This window comes from Urocitellus parryii, chromosome X (genome assembly GCF_045843805.1).
Source record: "Urocitellus parryii isolate mUroPar1 chromosome X, mUroPar1.hap1, whole genome shotgun sequence".
NCBI classification, from domain to species: domain Eukaryota; kingdom Metazoa; phylum Chordata; class Mammalia; order Rodentia; family Sciuridae; genus Urocitellus; species Urocitellus parryii.
In genome coordinates, this window is record NC_135547.1 from 105,857,594 (window position 1) to 105,876,365 (window position 18,772).

At 32.9% G+C, this 18,772-nt stretch overlaps 1 protein-coding gene across 3 annotated transcripts in view; it reads left to right on the forward strand.

Moving 5' to 3' along the window:
* The window catches only part of Dmd (dystrophin), a 2,014,880-nt gene that overhangs the window by 838,799 nt on the left and 1,157,309 nt on the right, over window positions 1-18,772 (forward strand). For all 3 annotated transcript variants that reach the window (XM_077794046.1, XM_077794047.1, XM_077794048.1), the window contains one exon: window positions 657-851. In XM_077794046.1, coding sequence (XP_077650172.1) covers window positions 657-851 — 195 coding nt within the window. The remainder of the gene's footprint in view (window positions 1-656; window positions 852-18,772) is intronic.

Genomic DNA, 18,772 nt, shown 5'->3' on the forward strand with positions numbered 1-18,772 from the left:
TGGATGCCAGTGAGGAAAGTGAAGATACAGAAAGAATTCTCTCTTAGATCTCAGGACACTCTGGAATTCTTATTAAGATTTGAATTCCAGAGTCACCCTACTCATTTAGCATCTTAATTAGCTTAATTTAATAAGAAACTAACATTAATGAGTAGGGTTAAAAATCTGGGATTTGGGGTAGGGTTGGGCTGAATAGAAAATTACATACTAACTAAAACCACTTTATGACTCCTGTACATAAATCAAGAATAGGGAGGAATAAGGATAGAAAGTGTTCCTTTGTTATAAGTAAAACAAATGCAGAAACCTCACCCCACCCCACACCTAAATTTCCAGTAAGCTTAGAATTAAAAGGTAGCTGTAAACATTATTTTTTTAGGGTAAAACTATTCTCCTCTCAGCCTTATGACTGTTGGTCTTTCATCTTATATTCATGGTGCTAGTGTGTATGTATCTCTTATTATAAAGTGCTTCTAACATTTTTTTGAAGAGGGTATATAAACAATAAAACTATTTTACTAGAGTTATCATAATGAGTTTCTTTGTAATCCATTTTCAACCTTCTGTCAGCTATACACTGGAGTCTATAACAACTCAATGAATGACTTTTTATTATAAGAAGCTAAAAATATTATTCTTTTGTATATCTATACCAGCACACTCTCCGTGAAGAAACAATGGTGGTGATGACTGAAGACATGCCTTTGGAAATTTCTTATGTGCCTTCTACTTATCTGACTGAGATCACTCATGTCTCACAAGCCCTATCAGAAGTGGAACAACTTCTCAATGCGCCTGACCTCTGTGCTAAAGATTTTGAAGATCTTTTTAAACAAGAGGAGTCTTTGAAGGTAAAACAAAGCTCTTTCATTTAGATTTTACAAGATGATCACATCGGTCATTTATATTACCAGAATAATTGGCTTAAATTGTATACACAATGAAGGTATTTTTATTTACTCATGGAATGCTTGTTTTTTAATGTTTTTTTATTCCTGCATTATAGTTATATATAATAGTTGGGTTTATTTTGACAAAATTATAAATTTTTATAACAATTCTAAAAATATAGAATTGGTAGCTTGAGTAATAAGGTATAGAAATTGAAACATAAATTAGAAATGATCTTTTATAATATTTAGGGTCAAGATGCTTTCCAAAACAAAGTTTTTGGAGGTACCCAGGGCAGAAAGTGTTCACAAAAAGCAAGCTTTGATAGAGAAACATTTCATTTCTAACCAATACTTTAGTTTGTTTTCCCCAAAAAGGCAAATTAGATGAGATTTAAAGTTGTATGTTATGTGTTGTTTTCATTTTTAAAATTTCCACTTATAATATAGATATTTTATTATAGATAAATGTCAACACATATGCTATAATATAGGAAATGTAAATAGAAATCAATTAACTATTTTAAAACTACCAGCCAAAGGCTACTACCCAAATACAGCTTTTTTTCTTTCAAACTAATAACAGCATGTTACTGAATTCTGAACCAAGACAAATAATGGTGAGGGAATATGCAATGAATTTTAGAAGGCAGTGTCTGAAGATAAATTAAATGTAGTATGAAGAAAATGTACATAATAATGTGTGTCTTCAAGATAATTTTTGTGATCATACATTTCACACTCAAAATGAAATATTATAGCATAACCAGAGCTTGGTATTTTTTAGTGCAAACAGCATAAGAATATAGACAGAAGATGAGTTTGCTATCATCAGTACATATTTGTGAAAGCATTTTTACTCTAAATGATTTCTTAGGAGCTCATTCCATGTCACACATTTGTCTGCCTAAGTACACAAATAGATAATGCTGTTTGTTTTGGAAATTGGTGTTTCAATATCTCGAATGAATTGACTTTAATATCTTATATCAAATAAGCTATAAAATTACAGAATAAAAATAAGAGCTATATGTATCTCTGGAACTAGTCCTTTCATTTCAATGTTGTGCTGTTTCTTATTCTTTTTGAAGTAAAAGTGAAATCACTTATGGATTCAGTGAAGAAAAGAAATCCAGTCAATTGATAAAGGAGTAATGCCATCATACCTGTCATTACCCACACTAACTAAATTTTTATATCAACACAGTTTCTAAATGCATCATTGTCATTTGATATGTGAATCACTGCTAATCAGCTAATATTCATTCCTTTTCGTGTTTTGTTGACATGATGGTCAGGAGACTAGTGACCCTGCATTATAGTTATATATAATATAACTATATTTAGTTACACACTAAATATCATTGTGTCCGTGCATCTTAACCTGGCACACATCGAATGACAGGTCCATGGCTAAACTCATAGTTAGCAATTTGTTCATACTGATAAATTTAATATTAGTATAGTTGACACCAAATGTAATAGTATTGATTACTGTGTTTGTAAGGAGCTATTACTGCAAGTTGAATTTAGCTAGGTTATTGAATCCTCATGAGATGCAGTTCTGGGTATAATTCCATCTCTCTCTCCACAAAATTTCTGCAGCAGGAAAATGGGCTTACTACCTTCATGGACTTTTTGAAGGGGAATAGTTTTGAGTTCAGTTATTTCAATGAATATGTATTTCCTCTTAAAGGCATTCATCACTGTCATTATACAGTAGTAAAAATAGAAAAGTAGTGCATACATTGTACAGCTACTGGTTGGGAACTTTCAAAATTAGATTACAGTTAATTTTATTTTTGACAGAAGTGCATGGATCAAATCACACAACTATAGTAGGTAATGCTGTGGTGTAATATACATGTTCAGTGAAGGTACAGTGCAACAAAAATATTGTGTAATAAGTTAAAATAATTATTTTCTGAACAAAACATAGCTAAATTAGTACCCCACTAGATATATTAAACATAAAAGTTATCTAATCATTTGGACAGAGATTATATAGATGCCTACCTATATCTGAAAATCTTCATTAACAGCTAATACACTAGCTAAGGTATAACTAAAGATGAGTGAGAAACAATACACATAAGTAATATTTATTCTTATTTCAGAGCCAATATTAGCATTGCTAATCAATTGTGATTCTTATATGTAAGAAGTTAATAGTATTCATAACATAGACAATGTCACCATAATTTAGAAACAATTAAAACCTTTGAAAGTTTTAGATTCTATTAGGAATAACTTGTACTTTGTATTTTAAGAAAAACATTGTCTTAATAAAATTTACCAAAATAAAATTTCTAGGTTAAATCACCAAATCTTGTTTTGAAATATTTCATATAAAGCATGAACATAGAAATGTTTGCATTACAGCTTTAACTTACCAAAAGTTTTGCAACAAAGGCTTTTAATAATCAAAATCTCATCATGAAAGTAGAAATTATCCATTTAGGAGTTCAAAACAAAATAATTTATCCTAATGTCTCTGTATAACTGATTTTACTGTAAGTTACCATTTCATTGGTATATGATACAACACACTCTTGGGACCTCAGCCATACCTTTTCCTCACTCACCTTTCCCTGAACTCTGACTCTTTGCCTTCATTTTCTTTCTAGTCATCAAAGCCTAGATGTTTCTAGGAGTTAAATCTTAGCATGTTCACAATTTCCAGCAAATCTCTAGCCATAAGTGATGGCTTTGATGAATAAGCACCCTTCAGTTGGGTTAACCCAACATTCAGAATCAGAACAGAGATCCCATTTCACTTAGCAGAAATCTGCCTCATATTATGTTCTTTACTCCATCTCTTAACCAACTCCCTTGTCACTGTTTCCTAGGATCATTTCCAAAATGAATTAATTGCATGCATATTCTTGTCTTAGGGTCAGCTTGTAGGAGAACTTTTACTAGGGCAATTATAAAAAATAGTAATAATAAAGGCATATACCCTGTGGAATAAACACTTGTCAATAGAAATCCTTGGAAATCCTTTATGCCACTAGTGTAGAATTCCCCAAATATGAACCTAGCTTATAAGGATGAGAAGTAGGCTTTATTTTTTTCTATAATGAGAATCAACCTAGGTTCTCAAGTTTTAATAACTTACCTCTATTTACTTGCTTAATTCTGCCCAGAAATCTATGACATATTGAAGCAAATATAACCATTTTATACATGAAAAAGTAAATAAATATAAAGTAAGCAGGCAAAGTTGACCTCACTAGTATTAGTGAAGCCAGGACTTTAACGTAAGCAAAACAACCCCCAAATCTCTGCTCTTAGCTACCTTTCATGTAGTTATTTCTAGGGTGTTATGTTGAGCATAGTGAAGGCAAATGTGGATAAAATAAGGTAGAATATTAAGTCTGTAATGCCCAATTCAAAGGAAAATATCCTAGAATCTAGTTCTAGATGATTTGATGTCAACTTAGAAAGATTCCATAAAAGAAAGGAAGAAGGGGAGAAGGAAAGGTATAAGAAAATAAAGAAAAACAAGTAAATAAAGGGAAATAAAGAAGCCATTCATGCATCATTTCAATTGGCTTATTTAAATTGATGATAGTATAGATGCTGTATTGTGGATAAAATACGCTGTATTTTTGGTAGACAGGTGTGTTAGCCAGATCTTCATTGCTGTGTTTAAAATATCTGAAATAATCAACTTAAAAGAGGAAAGCTTTAATTTGGCTCATTGTTTCACAAGTTTCAGTACATGTTCAACCAGAAGCATTGCTTTGAGCTTGAGGTGAGGAGAATATCATAGTGCAGGGCATGGCAGAGGAAAGCTTCTCAGCTTAAGCTAGCTGGAAAGGAGAGGGTATGGGAAGGCAGACAGATAACAGAGAAACAGAAAGAGAGAAAGAAAAGGAACAGGGACAAGTGAACCTACTTGCTCCAATCATGCTTCACCTGCCTAAAGTTTTTACTGCCTCCAAGAAGTCCATTCAGCTATCATTAATCTGCTTATAAGGTCAGAGGGCTCATGATCTAATCAATTCTGCAAAGCACCACCTCTGAACATTGCTTTATTAGAGACCAAGCCTTCAACACATAAGACTTTGGGGGACATTTTAAATCTACACCATGCTATCAAGAGTGTGACAAGAATAATGAACATATGAAGAAAGCTCACAGGTGACAGCAGAAGATTTGTTCCTAATATATACTTCAAGTAGGATCAAGAAATAAAGGCAGCCCTTGTTCAACCAAAACTGCACAAGGAAGAACTGGTAGTAAACTCAAAAAACAAAGGTGTTCAAGTTTTATGGATGGCTATTGAGACTTATAATGAGTTGATAGGATAAGTAGTAATATAAGGAGTGAGAATTTATCTTTTCCAAAATATTTATTAAGTTCTTGCTATGTGCCAGGCATTATTTCTATGTGCTTAAAAAATGGTGAACAAAACCAATGTATCTTTCCCTTTAGACAGTTTTTATTATAGTAGTAGGAGATAGAACATAAGGAAGTAAACAATAAATAAATAAGTAAATATTGAATATTACAAGGTAATATATATTATTTTTTTTAAAAAAAAACAACGTAGAGTTCAATAAGGGAATGCAGGACCATTAATGAGTTAGGAGTAGATGGAATGGCAAGAGATGGGTTTGTACTTTTAAATAGATTATAAAGGACATTTGAGCTAAACTGGAAGAAAATAAGGGAGTCAGCCCTGCTGTCTGGGTAGAGGAAACAAAGACCCAAATGTGGGAGTGAAATGTGGGAGTGAACCCTTCTTGATCAAGGAACAGCAAGAAAGCCAATGTAGCTGGAGTAAAGCATGATATGGAGAGGGAAATAGGGGATAAGATCATAGGCTTTTTGGGAGTCCCAATTATGGATGACCTAGTGGGATATTATAAAGATTACCTTTCACTCTGAAAGAGATGGGAGCCATTGTTGGTTTTGGAACAGGTGAGTGACATGATCTGATGTATGTTTTAATAGGATCACACTGACTCTTGCGTTGAGTATAGAAGTATATGGAACCAAGGGTAAAAGAAGAGTCCAGTTGAATGAGAGATAGATCCTGGTGGCTTGGACTAGGTAATAGTAAGAGAATGTTAGATTATGAAAAGGTTTTCAAAGTAAATATAGTGAATCCATACCTATATTTATATAGAACTTGAGAATATGTGAATAAAAAGACTTTCTCAGCAGATTTGGGCCCAAGTAGGAAAATGCTGGTGTTCCTTGAACTTGAAAGAGGATCTCTTGAAGATTATAAAGTTTTTCTTTGATATTTTTGTCTTCTACATTTCAGTTTTGCTTTGAAGTAGGGACAAAAGTACTGGTAACCAAGATACTATAACCTGGTTAAGATCTTTTGCCTGTGGAATCTACTTCATGCTATTTAAGCACAAATTTAATAATGCCAATCACTTAAATGAAGACAACATTGCCATGAGCAAAGTGACTATTTTTATATTCTGGTACTAGGGGAAGTAGATAATAGCAGGAGGCACCATATGTACAAATCTGAACAAAATACCTGAAGGAAAATAAAAGAATGATTGTTTATGTGCATATTGTAATACAGGGCATGCTAGAAAAAGCATTGGATTTTTTATCAATTTAATAATGTAACAGCTGAAAGACTTTGCAGTTATTCTAAATTAAATAATCATGGATCGTATAAAATCTCAAAGCCAATTTTGATTACAAATGCCTTTTGAATTCTACTTAAAATTTCTCATTTAACAGTTTAGTACATGGAAAATATAATTTTTATTAATGTATTATTACCACATTGTAAAACTGATCTTTCAGCCTATATATAAATATTTTGAATAATGTAATCAGCTAATGATTTCTCTGAGGAAAATTGAATTCTTTCAACTAGCACATTTATTTAGTTATAAATATTTTCTTCATCTGTTTGTATGATATGGGATATATTTGTTTGATTTGCTATATATATATATATATATATATATATATATATATTTCTGTACTACATATAAATATTAATTTATCAATTATAGTATGAATCCTGCTTAAATCATTGGTAGAGTACCTAATTTTTCATGTGTCTTATAGTGAAGAGATTATAAACATTGTATTATGGACATATCTGGCTCATATTTATATGTGCTTTGATATTGTTTTATTTTACATTTTATTCTTATCTCTCTTTTATAGAATATTATTTTTCCTTTCTCCCCACCATGATTTTATCATGTCCAACAGTTGTGCTACATTGATTTCTTGCTGCAATTTATTCCCAATGCAGCTAAAATATATTTTAAAAACTCACTCTTCTGGGCACAGTGGCACACATCTGTAATCCCAGAAACTTGGGAGACAGAGGCAGTAGGATAACAAGTTCTAGGGAACAAATTAGTGAGACCCTGTCTCAAAATAAAAGATAAAATAAAAAGGACTGTGGAAGTACCTCAGTAATAAAGCACTCCTGATTTCAATCCCCAGTGCTAGAAGAAAAAGAAAAAGAACAACTCACTCCTACTCCTTCCATTTTGCTAATGGAAATTAAAATTTAAAAATCATGAGGCTGATAGAAATTGTGAGGTTGCAACTTAGTTGTAGGGAGGTTTTCCTTCTATTCTTGAACTATTCAAGCTATGCTTTGACTACTTATGCTGCTATTTTTATCTGTGATATATAATTAGTGATTCATTATTTGCATGAGAACAATATATCATTGTATGAAAAATATTTTGGAAAAAATACATAGTTATGCATACAAAGTATTTTTCACATGTAGATTATAATCTATGCAGAACAAATTCTAAGGTCAACTTACTTTAGTCACAAAAAGTAAATTTTCAAAAATCTTCAGAAGCTCAGGGAAACATAATTAATAAATCCTTTAATGCTTTTTGATTGAACATACTTCCCAATTTGATATGCCATTAATGTATTGCTTGGCAGCTGATGTTACATATTAAGTATAAGTTTTATATAGGGTATTACCTTCATCTTCCAGATAAAGACAAATTCCAGAAAGTGAGAATGAAGTAGAGTTTGAGTCTTTGGCACTCCAATTTCTCTTCTTCAATTTTAAGATGATTTAATTCCTAAAGGCTACTGCCAAAGGAGATACTAATGGGGTTTTCTATTTTTTTTTCTTAGAATTAGAGGTTGTATGCCTCTTTGTTAACCAAGTTACAAAGTGTCTCAAGGCATTTATGATACCTTAAACTGCTCAAAGCTATTATTTTCACCCCCCCAAATGTGAAAATAATAGTTCAGTGCTTTATAAATCTAAAGCACATATGCATGCTTTTACAGGTATGGATACCCATTGTATGCTACATTTATCAAGATGATGATGATGATGAATCAGCCATAGCAAAAAATAAAATTTTCAGATTTTACAATGGATTGCAAAAGAGCCATCTACTCCTGACCTGTTCCCGGTGGTAACCAACATCCATCATATGCCCAACCACCAGGAGGAAAAGAATAATATCTTTTTTTTTCTTCTTTAGTAAAGATGCATCTTCCTCTCCTGTAACACTACCTGGCACCCAATAGACACTCAATGTATATCTCTTAAATGAATGTCTGACAGTCTGGCACATCCTAGAATGAACTCTGTGATAGAAAAGGACAGAGTAATGTTAGTCTATTGGTCCCAAGATTAAAAGAAAAAATAAAATTAGCCTCTTTTATATTATATCCTGAATCATCCTGGCATTTGAGTTCTTAAAAAAAATATGCAAATATCACCAGGAAGATATTTTAATTGGGTTCATACATTCTGAAATTTAAATCAATCATTGATGAAAGTATGTGGCAGGCAACCCATATATAATTCAAACATTACTAATATTTTTCCTAATCACTGAAATTTCATTATATGGCCATAACAAGCATTAGGCTAGAGAGTTTGTCAAAGCACGGGATTTGAACCTAAAAGACTTGGATACTGAACCTGATTCTTAAAAGCTATGCACTTAGGCAAGTCAAATAAAATTGGTAAACCTCCCTTTTTTGGTACCAGAGATTGAACCCAGAGGTGCTCAATCACTGAGCCAAATTCCCAGCCCTTTTTATGTTTTATTTAGAGAGAGGGTCTCACTGAGTTGCCTACGGCCTTACTAAATTGATGAGGCTAGCTTTGAACTCATGATCTTCCTGCCTCTCCCAAGCTTCTGGGAATACAGGTATGCACCACTGCACCCAGCTTAACCCTGTTTTCTCAGTATTGAAATTGAATCAATGACAATACCTGTTGTGAAGATAGTGTGAATTTAAGTAAGATTATACAGAAATATTCTTATTGAAATTCATGACTATGTAAATTTCAAGGTTTGTGTTTTAATTAGCTTTTTCCTTGCTGTGACTAAAAGACCCAACCAGAAAAATTTTAGAGAAAGAAAAGTATATTTGGGGGCTCATGGTTTCAGAGGTCTCAGCCCATGGACTGCCAGCTTCATTCCTCAGTCTTGAGATGAGGCAGAACATTATGGCAGAAGAGTGTAGCAGAAGGAAGCAGTTTCATGATGATCAGGAAGCAGAGAGTGACTCCACTCTCCAGATAAAAAATATATATCCCAAAGCCATGTACCTATGGCCCACCTCCTCCAGCCACATCCAACCTGCCTCTAGTTACAACTCAGGGATTAATTCACTGAAAATTTTTCCTTCAAACCTTCTTGAATTTTCTCACACATGGCTTTTGGTGGACACCACATCTAAAACATAACATTCAACCCCTGGCCCCCAAAAGCTCAACAATCATCTGAAAGCACAAAAGACATTTACTCCATTCTCAAGAGTCCCCACAGTCTTAACAGTTCGGAGATTGCTCAAAGTTCAAGTCCAAAGTCTTCTCTGAGGCTCAAGACAGTCTCTCATTGTGAGCTCCTGTAAAATTAAAAGGAGTTTACAAGTATAAAATATATAAAGATAGAGAATAAACATTTTCATTCATAAGAATAGGGACATAGAAATAAAGGATAGAATATGTACCCCAAAGCCCCCAATGACTGACCTCCTCCAGCCACACCCCACTTGCCTCCAGTTACTACCAGTTAATCCCATTAATGATTAATTTAATAATTATGTTCAAGCCATAACTCAGTCATTTCTCTTCCAAACCTTCTTGTATCTTCTCACATGTGAGTTTTTTGGGGACATTACATCTAAACAATAACAATTTGTAAACTCCATATTGCTTTATCAAATATCCCCAAATCATAAAAATTAGTGTAAAATAAATTTCCATGTAAACAACTCTGAAAAAGAAATTATATTTAAGAATGTATTAAAACTTATATAATTGCATATTCATATTTTAAAACTTTAAATAAAATGTTAACAACCACATGAAATATACATAAAGGTATTTCCAGTGTTGGCATATAGGTTAAAGTTTAAAAAGTTTAAAAGAAGAGAACACATGCAGACTAAAAATGTTTGCTTTTGATAAAATTTCTCTCAGAGAATGTTATATATTTTCAATCATGTTTCTTCATCTCCAGAGCTATTTATTCAGGGGTAATAGTTTCCATTCACCTATCACTTTTATAATATTCATCTTAATATGCAAAAGTGCAAAATCTAAATCACGCCAAGTCTCCATGTACCATAATGTTTAACAAGAAGAGATTGTTGTTTTCTTGTTTGTTTGTATATTTCTTTCTTTATAGCTTTGCTTTTTAAATGAAATATGTAAAATTCATTTTTTCAATTTCTATATCAGCAGTTCAAGACTCTGTGTTCTAAGTTTAGAACCATGACTTAAAATTAGTGAAGCTCTAGGTGAGGAATAATTGAATCAATAATGGGTTTTTATCCCCTTTTATCTTTGGAGACTTGAATTTTGCCCTTATTACTTATTTTTGTAGTTTTTCCTTTACCATTTTAAAAAGCTAGTTTGTATTCATTTTTCCTGCTTAAATGTATAACCACGAGTATGTTAATACTGTAATAATTTTAAGCTGATCATTATGAAGTGCCATCATGTCAGTTAAATGTTCCAATACCAGCAATTTCATATAGTTCAACTTGGTATAATTCCCTTTAGTGAAGTCTGATTATTTTTTAGTATTATGCATATTATTAATCATTTTCAGAAAACAAATTAAGATCTTTGTGTTTTAAACCACATATGACTAAGGGGCACCAATAACTACCAATCACCAAATTTAATTTGCCAAATTTTAGACAAAAGGATAAAGTCATTCTTATCATTAGAGTAAACTAAGTGGTAAGGAAATTGAGTAGAGAGTTTGGATCCTGCTTCCTTTCATGTTTTTGGTTTGTTTGTTTCTTTTGGGGTTCTAAAATTGTTTTTCTTTAGACTTATGAATTTATGTTCAGATCAATTTATGAAAGAGTAGTTTTTCTTTTCTATTCCCCTATGGAAACACCACAATAAAGTATGTTGCACAAACATCAAGAACATGAGTTATTTAAAAACTGGGCATAATTTTACCAAACATGTTTACAATTTCAAAAGTAGTCTAATATCATTTGCATTAATTTGTGCACATTTGGTTACATTTTATCATGTATAAACCTGCTTGATCATTCATAATGGATTTTCAGTTCTTTATAAAAAGAGCAAGATATTCCTGACTGCATATTTAAATGGAATAAAGACTATAAAGTGAAAAAGAAGAAAATATCCTGCCCTCTTTTCTTCATTCCATTCCCTTGACCATTATCAATTTTTGATATTTCTTTGTATCTTTGAATTGCCTTCCAATTTCTCTCTATAAACCCAGCTGACCCTCCTCTGCCCAGTTAAAAAAGACTTAAAAGTATATCCTGGTTCTAAAAAATTTGGAAAAGTAAATGCCATATGTCCAATTTTCAAGTAAGAGAAAAACAATTGCTTCCTTACATCTCTCCTTTGCCCTATGTAAGTCAGTTTTTCTATTAGGATTTTCTATAAAATGATTTAGACAATGTGCACAACTTAATACAAAAGGCATCTATTAATAACTGACTTGTGGAATAGTTTTCAGTTTAGTTGGTGCCAATGGACTAGACTCGTTGTGTTTGAGGAACCCTTGGAACAGTGCACTACAGGTTTTGTGTTTTCTTGTTGTTTTAACTGATGCCCTGTGACATCTGTGAGTCAGGGGCAGACATAATTCTAAATGAAGAACTTTGTTTGTTGTTAGGTATTTAAGGTACTGTGAGGAAACCAGGGAAAATTCAGGCATAAAATGCAGATATACTATTATTCTTCAATTTCCTCTAAGTGTTAAATAACCAGTAAGATTGAAAAAAAAAATCTAGAGTGATATCTGAACAACTCACAGCTGTTCAAGACTGAATGTATATCTGTAACAGTTGACAAACAATGTAACAGATCTTAAATTTCAGTGACAGCATTCAAATGGTATTTTCATGAGCAAGTTCAAATCAACTTTTCATTTCAATTCAGCCAATATTTATTAAGGTCCATATACTTTTCCCAACACTCTAAAAATAATAGAAAAATATGAGATGTGATCATTCCATTTGGGCAATTTGTAATATTATAGATTACACATAGTTATGCAAAGTTATGCACAGAATAGTTATGCAAAGAAGTTGGAAAGTAATAGAGGCATGAAGAACATAATCCAGACGAAAATATGCATGATAGGGCAGAAGTATAACTGAATTCATGAAGAGGAGAAAGCAATGTAGAAAGAAAAAACTGGAAGAAGGAGAAAGAGGGAAGAATCAGAAACAGAGGAAGAAGCCTTATATTGAGGTTGAATATAATTGTTTGAACAATGCTAATAGCTACCACATATCATTTATGCCAGGTCATGTTCTAAATTCTTGTAGTAACTTATATTATCACCATAACTACCTTATGAGGAAGGCACTACTATTATACTATTTTCAGATAGAAAAACTAAGGTCAGCAGCAGGTAAGTAACTTGCTCAGATGAATTTATAAAGAGAATAGTCCCCATCCAAGGTGGTCAAAGGATATAGACAAGGATAATCTTTAAAGTGGCAGAATCAATCTGTAGTAAACAAAAATAAAAATATGAAAATAGGAGATTTTTTTGCCCTAGCTGGGCCAATTTAGAAACTATACTCTTAATCTGGGTCTGTGTGCTAGTGCTCACATTATTAATATTCAGTAGAATGTCCCCCAATATCTAGATCACCTTCTTTCATATGCTGGTGGAAAAAGTTGTGGGATGAATTCTCAATAAATATTTATATTTGGCTATTAACTATAGTTGGTTGTGGAAGGGTTTTCTGTAAGGAATATATTATCCCAACCTGGGAACAAATTCAAGAGTATCTGAGTTTTCACTAATCTATGGAATGAAATTCCCTGCACTTTCTTCCTGCTCCTGCTATTTTTAAAAATCTTGATATATAAACTTAAACAGAATCAGTCATTAACTGGTTAACGCCCTCCACCTGATAGATGCCTCATTTATTAGGCCCAATAATCTGTGAATCTGTTGTACCATCTTCAGATCTTGCTTATCTGTTTTGCCACTTTCACTAAATAAGTTTCCTATTGTGTGAAAGTCATAGTTTTTAGTCATGGGATTGTATACAGTTGTTCACTGAGATGGGGTTAGAGGAAAAGATGGATGGGAAAGGAACATAAAAAGATAGCCAGATTTTATGAGTAAGTATGGAAGAAGAAAGAAAATATTACTCCCAATTACTCCCCAAATTTCTGTCTCTAGTCAAAAGACTTCTCACCTAAACTCAGATACACACAAGCACACACATTGAAGTCTAATGAACACCTTAAACTTATCCTGCCCATACACCTTAACCTCATTCTCCTGTAATTTTCCACATTGTTGGTAATGGCAGTTCTGTTCTTCTAGTTGTTCATTCCAAAATTCTTAGTGTTATCCATGAATCTTCTCTGTACCAATATGCATACAATTGGTGACCTAATACCAAGGGCTCCACTTTTAGAATGTATCCAGAATTGCCACCAATTTAATTTCAAACCACCATCATCTTCAATATGGATGATACCAACAATCTATATAAACAGATCTCCCACTTTGTTTCCTTGTCCCTCATAGAGGAGACTCTCAACCCACTAGCCAGAAGGAGCCATTTAAATAAAAACTTAGATCATATCACACCTCTGCTGAAAACCTCTAAGGTTCTCCATCCTCTTCTGAGTAAACAGGAAGCCCTTAATATGTTCGCAAGGCCACACATGAGCTGCCCACTCCATTTTCTCTCTGATATTCCCCTGGAAGTCTCGGGCTCATGTGCTTCAATCATAATCACCTTCTTCATGTTTTGACACTCCTTCCACAAAGACACATTCCAATGTCAAGGCCTTGTGATTGCTTTCCTTGCCTTGAAAATCCATGTGATTTTTCATGTGGCTCACTCCTTCATTTTCAACAGGTCTTTACTTAAAATCAACTTTGCACATCCTAAGATTCTAAATCCCCACTTAGATCTTTGATTTCATCATTTCCTCCTTTGGTTTTGCTCCTTAGCACTTACGACTATTTAGTTGGCTAGAGTTTATTTATTTAAACTGTTTATTGACCTTCCAGGCCCACTACTCTTACCTCAGGACATAAAATGTGTCTGCAACATGATAGGATTTGAACAAATATTTATTGATTAAATGAATGAAGACAGAGCTGTAAGCTCAGAGAAAAAGAAACCTTCACTAAGGAAATGAGATCTATGTGATGAAAGCCATGGCATAACATTACTGAATGCTGCAAAGGAGGAAAATGATGTAATGAAGAGGCTATTAATGAATGAGTAAATAGAATTTCCTTCAGGAAATAAATATGGTTGTTAAAAAGTGAATTATAGGTGCTTCTGGCCATCTGCTGATGTGAGGCATTCAGATAAATGAAAACTGAGGAATCAGTAGAAAGTAAATTTGCATTTGTTTACAAAAAATGAAGTTAAGTATATTTTAAACAGATTATCTTTGAGATATAAAAATCAATATGGGATAAGACACACTGAAACATAATTTCATATTTAATTTTAACTAACATTTTTTATGTCTAAAATTTTATCATTTCATTTTTTCTTGTAATTTTTTTGACCAAGAAAACACCAAAAACTTATTAAGTAAATATTTTATTAGCAAGGACAAACTATCGAAGATGAATTAATGTTTGTACACACAATTGACTTATTTCAAATCTAAATAATACTTAAAAACTTAGGAAGGTGTGTTTGAGCTTATTTCTTGGCACAAAATGTAGGAGTAAAGACACTTGTAAATTATGGATACCCCCATTTAATAACAGGGTACTGAGTTTTAAGAAAGCGCTGAATTGCATTCCACATTTGGGATCTGGGAAATGCTTTTATTTTCATAAGCATAGAGAAAACATAGCAGAAATTATGCTATTTTAAATACCAGGCATCATATTGGCACTTTTCAGAATGTTTAATAAATAAAGAACTTTGCTGTAGGTAATAGAAAACACTTAAGAATTCAGTAAGTTCTTCTTAAGTTTACTTTCATTAGAAGCAATTTAAATGAGTCTGATTTATCAGCTATCACTATCTTTTACTCTAGACCTGTTTGGTTTCTACAATATCTATTTAGACATTCATATAAATAGGTGTACCATTTACTTGAGTAAAGGCAGGCCTGTAATGAAATACTGTGACATCAAGGGATTTGTTGTCACTTTACATTAAATGGAAGAAAAAAATAAACAGTAAAAATCTACCCCTTATGATAGAGAACAGGGCATAGTTAAATTAAGTGTTACTTGAGACCTTTATCTCAACTTGATTACCTGGCAAATTGGTCCCTTGTTTGGTTCCCTAGATAAATTGTTTGTAGTTTCCAGTTTCTCTTCTAAGCGTGTTGAAGACATGTATTCCACAATACTCAAATAAAGAAAGTACTTTTAGGTTCAAATTATTTGTGTATAAATCTCCTTTAAAATGGATTTTCTTCTGAAAAAGAGACTCACATTTTAAAGTCTTTATTTTTATATCTCAAAGTTAAAGCCTGTATACTATTGTCTTTATTATCAATGCACCCTTATTTAAACAATAAGCTTTTCAAATAGAAACATGAATTGAAGCAAAATGGCTAATACATTCATGTTTTCACTTACTTTAGGTATATGGATTCTATCATACATTTGTGAAACTATTTTGCTATCTAATTTTTCCCTACTCACAGTATACATTTAAACTAGGGTCTTATTGATACAATTTAATATTGTGAACCAGAGTTGTAGTGATGCTATTTTAAAATAATAAACATTTATATTATATAAACTTTAGTACAAGCAACTTCCAGAAATTAAAATTTTCATTTTAACTTTTTACATTTAAATTTTCTTTTTAAAATAAAGATTTTATAGAATTGCATTTAGGCAGTGAGGAAGTCAACTTACCAGGACATGCCAAAATTCAGAAGGGAGTTCACTAAAAAGTAGATACTTCATCATTTTGACATCATATTTTCATCATTTTTATCATAAGATAAGGAACTATTCAGGGAGATAAATGTAAATGCTATAATCTATAGTGATCCTACAGATTTTTCTATCATCATAGCAACTGTAGGGATATAGTTTCATTTTTATAAAGTCAAAAACTATAAAGATCACTTATTTCTATTTTTTTTTACTTAAAAATCATTTATTATTAGACTGACTTTGGTGCAAGATTAGGATTAGAAAGTACAGAGTACTCATAAATATATGTTAAAACTGAATAGTCCAAATGGACACGTATCAATTCTTCCACAGTTTAGTGAACATTTCTCTGGTAAACTTTAATCTTCTGTCTGAAGATTAAGTATTGCTATCATTGGTTTCCTTATCTAATTCATTACCCAGAACACCACTCATATAAGATGGGCTCCATCCCCCAGGTGTGGTGACACACCTCAGTAATATCAGCCACTCAAGAGGCTCAGACAGGATGATCGAAAGTTCAAGGCAAGCTTCAGTAACTTAGAACGATCTTGTCTCAAAATAAAAAAAAAAAAGAAAGGACTGGGAAAAAAAACAAATGCAGAATGTTTTCTCTGATATAAGGAGCCTGATTCATAGTGGGGTAGGGAGGGGGGAGCATAGGATGATTAGACCAACTCTAGATAGGGCAAGGGATGAGAGGGGAGCCGAGGGGCATGGGGGTAAAAAAGATGGTGGATTGAGATGGACATCATTACCCTAATTACATGTATGAAGACATGAATGGTGTGAATTTACTTTGTGTATAACCAGAGACATGAAAAATTGTGTTCTATATGTGTAATATGAATTGTAATGCATTCTGCTGTCATATATAACAAATTAGAATAAAAATAATTAAAAACCAAATATATACATGAGGAAATAAAACTGAATTAAAAAAAAAGTAAGGATTGTTGATGTAGCTCAGTAGTAAAGCACCCCTGGGTTCAGTCCCCAGTATCGAAAAAAAGAGAAAAAAAAGATGTGGCTACCATCAGTACTGTAGTACCAGAGTGCTCTAAACAAATAATGCATGTAGTTGGCTTTAGGAAATGAACCATCAATACACATACCCTTAGAATTCTAGGCTCACCCTTCACAGTGTGCAAGAAGAAAAATGTGCATCCATGTAACTCTGATGAATTCATTGCTTGTCTGTCTACCTTTTAAGCCGTGTGATAAACAGAATTAGACCATGTGAAAATTAGGCAATGAAATGTTCTAAGCCAATTTTTGAACTGAAAAAAATCAGGATGCTCTTATTATGGGATGGCAATGATTATGCAAAAGATTGCTTATTTCTAGACAAACTAAAATAGTAAAACACTATAAGAGATCTCATCTCTGACTTTAAACTATGGAATGTACTACAAAAGTTTCTTCGATGCATATACCATTATTCTGTGTGCAACGTCTGGGAAACTAGAGTATGTGTATCTATGTTAAAAGGTATTTTCTGGACTCCAACCCATTTTGATAGTATTCTTTAAGAATATACCAAGGAGCTATTATCTAGATATCCAGGAAGTATGATATTCCCTGCCCCAGTTTTTGCTTTTTGCTTTTCTCATTTAAGATAGAAAGATTTCCTGATTTTGCAACATGCTGCCCACCACTGCTAAAACCATTCATAACTTGATTCTGAGAAATTCTACTGCTTTTGAAAGAATTGAGAGCCCTCCAGAGACTTGGAGTAAAATAAGGAAGCTTTGCAGGCACAAATCCTTAGAGGGAGGGAGGGAGGGAGGGAGGGAGGGAGGGAGGGAGGGGGAGAGAGAGAGAGAGAGAGAGAGAGAGAGAGAGAGAGAGAGAACCTACACACATGTATAAATTATGTTATCTCACGTTACATCAGAATTATAACTCGGTGGGTATGATCCTTCTTTCCTCTCTCGAATTTTTCCTCCCTAGGTGATTAGAGCTATGCATTTTAAACATTCGTGCTTCCAGTATACACACAGATGTGACTGCATGGTTGCCCAATGTGAATTTAAGTACTCAGTCAGTGGTCTGCTTGGTATCAAGTAAAGGACTTGTGAGAGTTATAGATCTTTGCCACTGGACTAGTAGTCAAGGAAAAATAAAGTCCATGACAGGGGAGTGGAGGGGGCATGGGCTCAGGATATATGGTGGAATGAGATGGACATCATTACCCTAGGTACATGAATGACTGAACATACGGTGCAACACTACATCATGCACAACCAGAGAAATGAAAAATTGTGCTGCAATTGTTTATAGTGAATCAAAATACATTCTGCTGTCATACATACCTAATTAAAATTAATTAATTAATTAATTTTTAAAAAGAGAAGTTAAATCAAATAAAAGTGTTGATGAAATCAGGCTGTTCAGGTCAGAAGAGTTAATAGAAGCAGCAAAGAAGTCACACAGATTTATGTTTCTGGCACCTGACCAAGTAAAAGTAGTGGGACAGCTCTAAACCTGCTGAAAGTTCTAGGCTCAAATATATGAAAACATGGTAGTAAAATT